The sequence below is a fragment of the Vigna umbellata genome, chromosome 1 (genome assembly GCF_029865625.1).
Source record: "Vigna umbellata cultivar VRB3 chromosome 1, Vumbellata_1.0, whole genome shotgun sequence".
Taxonomy (NCBI): domain Eukaryota; kingdom Viridiplantae; phylum Streptophyta; class Magnoliopsida; order Fabales; family Fabaceae; genus Vigna; species Vigna umbellata.
The window spans coordinates 80,952,142-80,961,756 of NC_142165.1; the positions used below are offsets into that span (position 1 = coordinate 80,952,142).

The 9,615-nt window shown below is 37.1% G+C and overlaps 1 protein-coding gene across 1 annotated transcript; it reads right to left on the reverse strand.

The window, feature by feature from the left end:
- Positions 1-2,867: 2,867 nt before the first annotated feature.
- On the reverse strand, positions 2,868-7,677 carry LOC124819484 (CDPK-related kinase 5-like). Its single transcript, XM_047291009.2, has 11 exons — positions 6,695-7,677; positions 6,339-6,469; positions 6,027-6,068; positions 5,806-5,914; positions 5,298-5,376; positions 4,904-5,200; positions 4,709-4,821; positions 4,519-4,626; positions 4,378-4,440; positions 4,120-4,287; positions 2,868-3,358 (listed from the first exon to the last, which is right to left on the reverse strand). Exons 1-11 carry the CDS (start codon positions 7,244-7,246, stop codon positions 3,218-3,220), a joined length of 1,803 nt encoding a protein of 600 aa, XP_047146965.2. The 5' UTR covers positions 7,247-7,677; the 3' UTR covers positions 2,868-3,217.
- Between the last annotated feature and the right edge of the window lie 1,938 nt (positions 7,678-9,615).

Here is a 9,615-nt window from a genome sequence, read left to right on the forward strand (position 1 = left end):
AATGAAATCTGAGTTGAAAATGGAGGGTACAAAGAGGGGTAGTTTGGGAATCTCAAAAAGGTAAATATGCGTCCCTTTTCACCATAGCGACTGCAAAAAAAAATCTACAGTCCAATAAGAAGCTAACACGTGACCGTTGTTAAATTGTTGTCAAATTTTAGTTGTTAACATATCGCGATCCCCACTATATACACCCTGCACCCCCACAGAAATGGCTTGCTCTCGTTCTCTTTGTTGTTCTTTCTCCATTGTGTATGGTAGTTGTGTGCTTTTGTGCGTGGTGGTGTGGTGGTGCAAGAGCTTGGTTGAAGAGGTTCCTGGTTCAAGAAGGTGGTCCGGTGGTCGTCAACGATGGTGGTGGGTTGCAATAGCTCGTCGTAGGTGCAAATGCTTAAACGGAGACTTGAAACAGATTTCAAAATCCGTAAATGTCTTCAACAAATATTGACAACGAATTTCAAAATTTATTGAAGAGCCAACGAAGCAAGCACACCCCTCTTCAGCAAACGAATCAAGCACCTAACTCAATGGATGTAACAAAAATGAAAACAATGGGGAAGAGAGAGAAAAAGAAATGAGATTGTGGGGGTGGGGTGGGGTGCGACATAGGGATGAATAAAAAGGGAAAGAGGATTTAAGGTTTTAAATAAAAGTATAAAAATAAATAGTAAAAATAAAAAATATTTACTGTATTTTTGAAAAAAAAAATTGGAGAGTAGTGGGAGAAATATATGGTGGTGTAGGAAGAAACTTTTTTTTCAGATGTTAGTACGAAATTATTCGACAGTTCCTTCTTCCACCTCCGTACCTATTTTTTCTGCACCCCACAAAATAAATTTCCCAATCATTTTCAACTTTACATTGTACAATCCAAAAATTAAAAATGATTTTCATGTGTAATGTGAAAATCACTTGTCCCTTAAGAAAAGACTTTCGTTAATTTAAATCTAAAAAATGGCAAGTTATTTTTAATTTTTAGATTGTACAATTGAAAAGAAAAGGATAAAATGGAAAATTTCTTTTGTGCGGGACTGCAGAAAGAAACTGCCAAATTATTTAAATGCTGTGAAGTTTAGGTAGGTTTCCCTCCCATGCTTTTGTTGGAGAATAATGAACCCTTTTACTTTTTCCTAATTCTCTAACATTAACATGTCTTAGCCTTTCACAAAATTATCCTTAATTCTTTGTTTCTAAATTCCTAAGTTGAGTAGGTTGGAATTCATCATAGAAACTTTGACTTACTCAAGTAAGAGTTATATATATTCCATTAGTTATCACACTGAAGTCTTAAATTTATAATGCAATTACCTATTTCCTTATTTTACTTTTGTATTTATAAATTTTGAAATAGATTTTTAATTATGATTGATTTAATCACGATCCAAAAGTCTATAAGTGTAATTCATCTATAAATATGTTTAATTTGTAATGATCAATCAATTGAGAAAACATCTAGTTTATAGAAACTTATAATTCGAAATGACTTTCCACCAACATTAGTTTAGAAATGTTGACCGTTTACTTAGAAATAACTAGTGAATTAAATACAAATCGTCTAAAAAGATTTCCATGTGAAAGAAATATAATAAAAAATATTAAAATGAATTAACTTATCCTTCATAAAGTTTGAAAAATGTTGGAATGAAATGATATTGGTGGTGACTAAAGTTTTGAGAAAAGAAATTTGTTTTATACTTGTTAGGTAATTATTTGATAGGTTTGATCAAAGAGGAGGTTAAAGTGAAAGAGAGGGAGAAGAGTGTGTGTGTGTGTGTTTGATATAGATAAATAAAAGTAAAGAAAGTAGAAAGGATTGTTGAAGTAGGTGTGTGACAAGGCAGAGGAAAAAAGAAGTTTTGTTTGGTATGAGGTTTTTGTTTGTGTCGGTGAATGAGTGCCTAGTGTCTGGCAAGACAGCAACCTCATTGTGTGTTTTATAAGAAGAAATGTGTTTTTAGTTTTAGTTTAAATAACTGGTGAGGTTGTGTAGAAGTAGAATGAATACATAAGATAGATTGGTGACGTGCCTGTCGTCTCGTGAATGCGGAGGACTGAACTACTAACCTTATTTTCCATTCCCTTCATTTGCTTTCGTCTCTTACATCCTTTCTTCCTCCTTCAAGGTTAAAACTTATTTCCTTTTGATAGTCATAGTCAAATTTGATAGTTCAAATTCCTTAATCAAGGCCAACACGACACATTTTAGTATATACCCTCATTACGCCAACGTACCATATTTAGGACCATAATTAACTTAATTATAATAAATTATGGATTATTTATATTATTGTGTACTATAAAAACTAAAATATACTAATTTTTTTTTTATTTTCTTAGTTCAATTTTAAAAAAATCAAACTTTTTCTGTTAACAGTTTAGTTAACAGTGTTTAAAACTTTTCTTAATTGCTTTACTCGTTCTTCCGCAACACTAACATAAGATAGTAAAAAATAAAGGCATGTTTACTCGTTATCTTTCAAGTTCAATTATTAATTTCTTTTAGTTTAATTATGATATAGTTAATTATAATTTAGTATAATTTAGTTACTTTTGCCAAGTCTTAACCATAATAGAACCAACACCTGTTTCCTAGCTAGAAGCGAGTAACTACATACTTGTGAAGTACAAACGATAAGTAACACAAATACCATAGCAAAATATTGAAAACTGAAAAAAAATTGATAGATACGAAACGATTGACTGGGCTACGATTAAGACCACGCCGCTTATGGGAATGTGCATCATGGTGGACATTTTTCACTCTTTCCAAATTGGAATCGCTCAGCAGCAGCAACTTCCTATAATTTTAGTTTCTTAAACAGCTAAAATCTCCTTCAACGCTACAAGGAAAGTAACTCATTCTACACTAACACAACAAAACATAAAATTAAGATTAAAATTTTCGGACTCAAACGTATGGTTATACAAAGCATTCATTAATACAGGTGACAGGAAATTATTACCACCATCGAGACAAAGCTAATCTAATTCTACAATTCATATATTAATTCTTAGACCAACGATCTGTAGACTATTTTACAGTTTGAGCTTCTTCAAAAAGAATCAGAGTTGCATTTCATTATGAACCTGTACTTTTTTAAATGGGTGTGCTAGCAAGAGCTTCAGATAACAACACAATAATGAGTTCCAGCGCCAACCAGACACAAATCCAAATATGGTCGAGTCGAGCCACACAAGGCTTCCTCTGCTTTAAATTTTATTGAACCTTCGCAAGGCTTCGGCTAGATACACCGTGTAATAGTTTCACAAACCCAAGAAAGCTTAATTTTCCATCAGTGTGGCGTATCCAATCGTGAAGAACAACATGAACAGGGATAGAGGGACCAAGTCCAAGTTCCTAAACAATATTTTGAAGAAATATGATGCGGATTAGGCATATATACTCATGAACTAAAATAGTTGTATATAGACAACTTTAATTTTAAAATGTTCACCCTATCACTAACAAGAGTCACATCAGTACATTCTTGACAGATCCAGAAGTAATCAGTAGCAGATAACTGCAGACTTGTTAGATCCATATAAAGTGGAGATAGAAAGTGTATATGCATTAAATTATGCAAAGTGATGCCATCAGATGTAGTTACTCAATTTTTTTTGGAAGACCTTTGTTAAATTTGGTTGGAGGGCCATGCATGAATTTTTAAGGTCTTTAGTCTCTTCACCTATTATGGGAAAGGGTGGTGTTTTATGGCCAAGCATCTTTATGGTTCAAAGCCTTGCTATACATCTAATTTTTGGGTTCTTTAGTTTCTTATCCTCCATTACTTCCACTTTCTGTTCTTTCCTAATAAATTTTCTGCAACTACCCCCTCCATCTGTTTTAGTTTCCTATGTAACTACCCCTGCCATTAGTTCTTTTCTTTCTTTACTTTCCCTACGGCCTATGGAGGATTCCTTATCCTCCTAAGTTGTACTTTCTGTTCTTCCTAATAAATTTTGTAACTACCCACTCCCCACTCCAAAAAGAAGGGTTACAACCTACATCAATTACAAGCACACACATACATAAATCAGTTATAGTGGAAATAACGGTAAATGCAGCTTCAAGAATAATCGCTAATAGTCTAAGAGTGAAGTGTTCTTTTCTGAACGTACTGAAGCAAGCTCTTCAATGACAATAGCCCTGTTTCCATCTTTATCAAAAAGCTCATAGGCACAGCGAGCATGTTGTTCCCATCGATCAAGAGCTTCAAGTTGATGCACACTTAACGCAGCTGCACAAAATTCTTCAAAATCCATCCTTCTATATTGTAATGAATTCAGCTGTCATAAAAAGAAATATAAAGAACATGTAAGATTGAAACAAATCAAATTAAGAGATATGTCTATATACACAGAACATGATAGTTTTACCGAGGAAAGAAAGTCAGGGATGCGAGACTCTTTCATGGCATCTGTTGCATATTTCATCAAGGCCTGCCCAGAATGTATGAATTAGAAAAGCTTGTGGAGTCTAACATAGATAAACTTCATACACATTGTGTGATGACTAACCTTGTTAACATTCTCTAAAGATATGCTGCCATTTTTGCTTGGTTCTAGCAGTGAAAATTGCTCCCTCAGATAATAGAGTTCATCTGCAGTCAGTGTCTTTGACAAGGCCTGTGAAAGAGACAAATATAATTAATTAGTCAATTACTAAAAGAAAACTAAATTGCAAACACTTTTGGTCAGAAGCACGCACCCTTAAGGCAGCCTTGCGTAAGGACGATGATCTCATATATGTCTTCATGAGCTTAAATATTAAAATATCAAGTGGAACTTTTACATTGTTGTAATTTCGTATCCAAGGATGACCTGCAAGCTAAAGATTATTGGTGGAAGCTTGAAAAATAACTTACTAGATATGAATGATGATATAGGTAAAAGAAAAACTGACTTAGAGCCTGAGCAGCAGATATCCGCTTCCGTGGGTCCTTATTCAGTAAGCGTTTGACAAAATCCTTTGCTTCTGAAGATAAAGATGGCCACGGTGTTTCATCAAAGCTAGGATCAGCTTTCAGAACTGCCCTGAAAATACCAGACTCCGTTCGAGCCCAAAATGGACGACTACCACATAAAAGAATATATGCTATCACGCCTATACTCCACACATCAGCCTCTGTGCTGTAAGATCTATGGAGAACTTCAGGGGCCACATAATATGCACTTCCAACAATATCATTAAGCCTTTCATCTGTAAGACGCAATTCAAGAAACAATATCATTCCCAAGGTCTCATGATGTAAAGGATACTACTACCAACTACCAGGTAAGGACTTGTAAAGGAAGACCTGGTCTGACAAAATCTGATAACCCAAAGTCTATAGCTTTCAACTCAGAACTTTCATCCTTTTTAGTGTACAAAAAATTCTGAAAAGAAAAATACAATGAGGTTACATAATATTCCAAGTTGAAATTCATATTCAATGAGTCAATCTAACCTTTCAATATATATATATATATATAGAAAAGCAATTTATTTAGGGGATTTTCTTTGCTATTATTTATGGTTTACTTTGTTTCCTAACCACCAAAATATATATATTAAGTAAGCTAATGTTAGAGCTGGTGCCCAAGTGACTGGTGAACTGTAGCTAGGACTCCTCATGTAGATAAGTTAGAGAGCTTCATCAAACATTTACCTGTGAGATAAGAATGAGGGGCTTCTTTGGGGAAGGGTGTAAAATTCAGTTACAAATGGGTAATCCACCCATGCCCAACTAACCATTTCCATGCCTAGCTAGTGTTTACATGAGTCTGGAAATATAGAAGATTCAGAGGCTTTAACCATATGCTCACCTCTGGCTTAAGGTCTCGGTGCACAACACCCTGAAGATGACAAAATGCAACAACATTTAGAATCTGCACCATTACAGCCTTTGCATCATCTTCTGAGTATTTCCCTCCCCTAAAGAAAAAAATTAACCGTCTAGTTAGTTAGTGGCAAGGCGCAATTCCAAAGGTCAACTTTCTTATCAGTATAGAATGTAAAGTAAAGCAGGTCTGTTAAATGAAATTACCTTGATAATATCATATCTAAGAGCTCCCCCCCTTCACATAACCTGAATTGTCAATAAGATCCAGCTGGTTACAAAAACAGTATAAAGCAAAAAAGAAAAATCAACGACCAATAGGTATTCTATAAACAAAAATATGATAACCTAATACATAGTGCAGGTGTCACTAAAAAGGTTGTATCATATATTGTTATGATAAGATATTTTATTTGAGCTAAAAGAAAAGTTATTGTTAAACTTCACTAGGATGGCCCGAGAGAACTACAGCTACAACATAGCTTTGAAGATAAACAGAAACAAACATCCCAAACTTACTCCATTACAATGTACACGTTATCTTGGTCTTCAAACGCATCATAGAACTGTATCAAATTGCTGTGTCCATTCAAAGCTCGCAATATTTTCACCTCCCTTCTCACATCTTCAATAGCAATTGCTGTTGTCATCTGGCAAAAAAAGAGGGTGAAGATGAAAACAATAGTCGTAATTCCTTCTATACAAAAAATCATCGAAAAGGACATAAAACCTCAAGTTTTCTCCAGTAAACGACCCAAACTAGTTGGAACTCAACGACAATCTCAGAACTGCCAAGTGTTCCAAGTGACGCACCAAATGTAAGGCAGAAGGGCATATGATGATTAAGATTAAGATTGAACATAAAAAAAATTAACCTTTGATTTTGGTATGACCTTAACAGCCACTTGTTGACCCTTAAGCTCACCCTTCTTGAACCTAGCAGAACAAGTATACCCAAAATGCCCTCGACCCACTTCTTCACCAACTTCCAACCTACTCGTGAACTCCTTGGAAAACCCAAACCTCTTATCCAAATCCGCCGCAGCTCCACCGCCATCCTCCCCCTCCTCCGATATCGCAGCTGCCGCCGCCTTCTTTCCCTGCCGCCGCGTCAGCACAGCCCTTATGTGCTTAGCCGGCGACGGCGGAGGGAACGGCCTCCGGAAGAACCTCCTCGGCGTGGAGGCCGCGCTCCTGCTCCCTCCCGCCGGCGCTGGAGACTTTTTCAGGAAGCGCGCGGGGCTCGGGCTGTAGAACGGGAAGAACGGAGACTGTTTCCCGGCGGCGACGTCATCTTTCCGGCGGTGGTTCTCGGCTGCGGCAGGACTAAGTGGGGCTTTTGGGATTTGCGAAGGGTCGGCTTCGGCTTCCGCTTCGCGAAGCGCGTAAGGGTTCGCCTTCTGTGGCTTCGATGTGCAAACTCCCATCACTGAAAGATCACAGAAGCTGAGAGCTAATCAATCATTGGTCACGCCATTGCAGAGAAGCTTCCTCTGGGTCTTGGTGTTTTCTGCGAAAGATTCGAACTTTGCAGAGGGTTTTAAAGAGGGCAGAAGTGGATTTGTTGAGGCAGGGGAAGAAGAAGAAGAAGAAGACGACGAAGAAGAAGAATGGTGATTTCACGCGACACGTGGCATGCACGTGAGTATTGGGTTTTGGGTGTTCATTGAATTGGGAAGTAAAGAGAGGAAGCTAAGGAGAGAAGGGAAGGTCTGAAATTGAATTAACGAGGAAGAGGATGATGATGAGAACAGTGATGTGCTTGGGTAAGAAGATGGCAAAGGGGGGTTGTATTCTATTGTTTCTTGCCACAGGTTTGGCTACATATTGTTCCCCCTTTTGACTCATCACCAACACTGCCGTACCAAGAGAAATATACCATTATTATAGCAACAAAGAAAATTCTTATCTTTTAATCAAATTATTTGTTACTGTCACGATGAAAAATCTTTCAATTCCCAATTGACTAAAACAAAACACGTTATCTGTTCATACCACTTGTTATTCGGTTGAAGTAAAGTCCAATTCAAGAGCTAAGTTAATATATTCTTGACTTATTAACCACTTTTTTGTAAATAGTTTGGGCATGCTTCTTCCCTCTTTGTTTGGCTTAAACAAGAAATCAGGCCGAATGTGGTATTCCCTTTCCAACTGTGAAGTGAACAACAGCGACGGTTTGAGATCACTTTGTTAGATGTCACACGTAAATAAGCAACACCAAAATCACACGTATCACCTTTTGAAAAACATCTTTTTCTCCGAAACCTATAAAGAGAGAAAGAAAAAATGGTGTCAAAAAAGTCTCACTTATGCTCTGTCTGCTCGAGTAACACAGCTTCTGCATACTGATACAAAAATTGAATGCAGTTTGAATTGAAGTATACAATAATAATATTATATAATGTTAAAGGATTTGTTAATATTTTATGTGATGAATAGAGTCTGAGATCTGTTTTCTTATCTTGGGACTCAGATACGGATCTGGTACATGGAAGTAAGTTGATTTGGCAGTAGCATATGATTTGTTGTTCACATGCAAACTCTGGATTTAACAATGCACGTAAGACAATTTTATAAATTTCCCTGACCAACACGACTTGGAGGTTCTCACCCATGTGAGGGCCAACTTCAATACAAATTAAAGTGAGTGATTAGTAAGCAATCCCTTGCATCCTTTTTCTTTCGTTGTTCTAAATGAAATTACCATGCAAACTTACTTCTTTTTGTTTTTAGGTTTAATCATTTTGGATGTCCATATTTTGTGCAATTTTTTCAAATAGATCTTCGCATATTATTTGTTCTCAATTAGGTCCTTATTTTTGTAAAATTTACTCAATTAAAATCTTGCCGTTAATTAGACTGGACGACATTAAAATTTATGTGTGTTGATTTGCTGACTGTGCAATTTTTAATGATGTGGCACAGCTTAAGTGGAATTTATTTTATTTTAATTTTTAAATAAGATAATGTGCAGCTACAGCGGTGTGCAGCTACGGCGACAAAAACCATCCCTAAACCCATGACAACCAGCTCTCCTACATCGGCGGCAACACCAAGATCCTCGCCATCGACTACGCCATCAAGTTTCCCATTTTCCTTTCCAAGCTCACGGCTCTCTGCGACGCCACGTCGCAAGACCTTACCTTCAAGTACCAACTCCCTAGCGAAGACCTTGATGCCTTAATCTTCATTACCAACGACGACGACCTGGAACACATGATGCACGAGTACGACCATCTCTATCGCCCTTCCAAACCTGTTAAGATGAGACTTTCTCTTCACGCTTTTGTCAAACCCTAATTCCTCGTTCTCCTCAGATCATGATCGCTTCGTTGATGCTCTTAACTTTGCTCCAATTCCTCTACAACCTGACGCCATCAAAACCCCTCCCGTTACTCCTTCCCATGTCGATTACCTCTTCGGTCTCGACAAGGTCGTTGCTCCTCCCACTCTCCCTCCTACCTTTGCGGCTGTCAATCCAGGAGGAGGTTCCACCTGCTAATCAATTGCAGCCTCCACTCCATTGCTCTACAACCCCCCTTTTGAATCATTCTATCGAATTTCACGATTCTACCACATACTCATTCCGATGAGAAGACCCAGATGGAAATTATCACCAAAACTATTTCAGGGATCCTCCTTTCTCCCCCACAAAAGCGTTTTTTAACGGGATTTAATGTCAAAGAATCATATAATTCTTCCTGGCAGTAGATTCCACCTTTTTTCCCTTTTTAAAATCTTAAAGTTTTAAATTTTTCAATATGAATAATAATGGGCACCAACCTGGTTCTAAGCC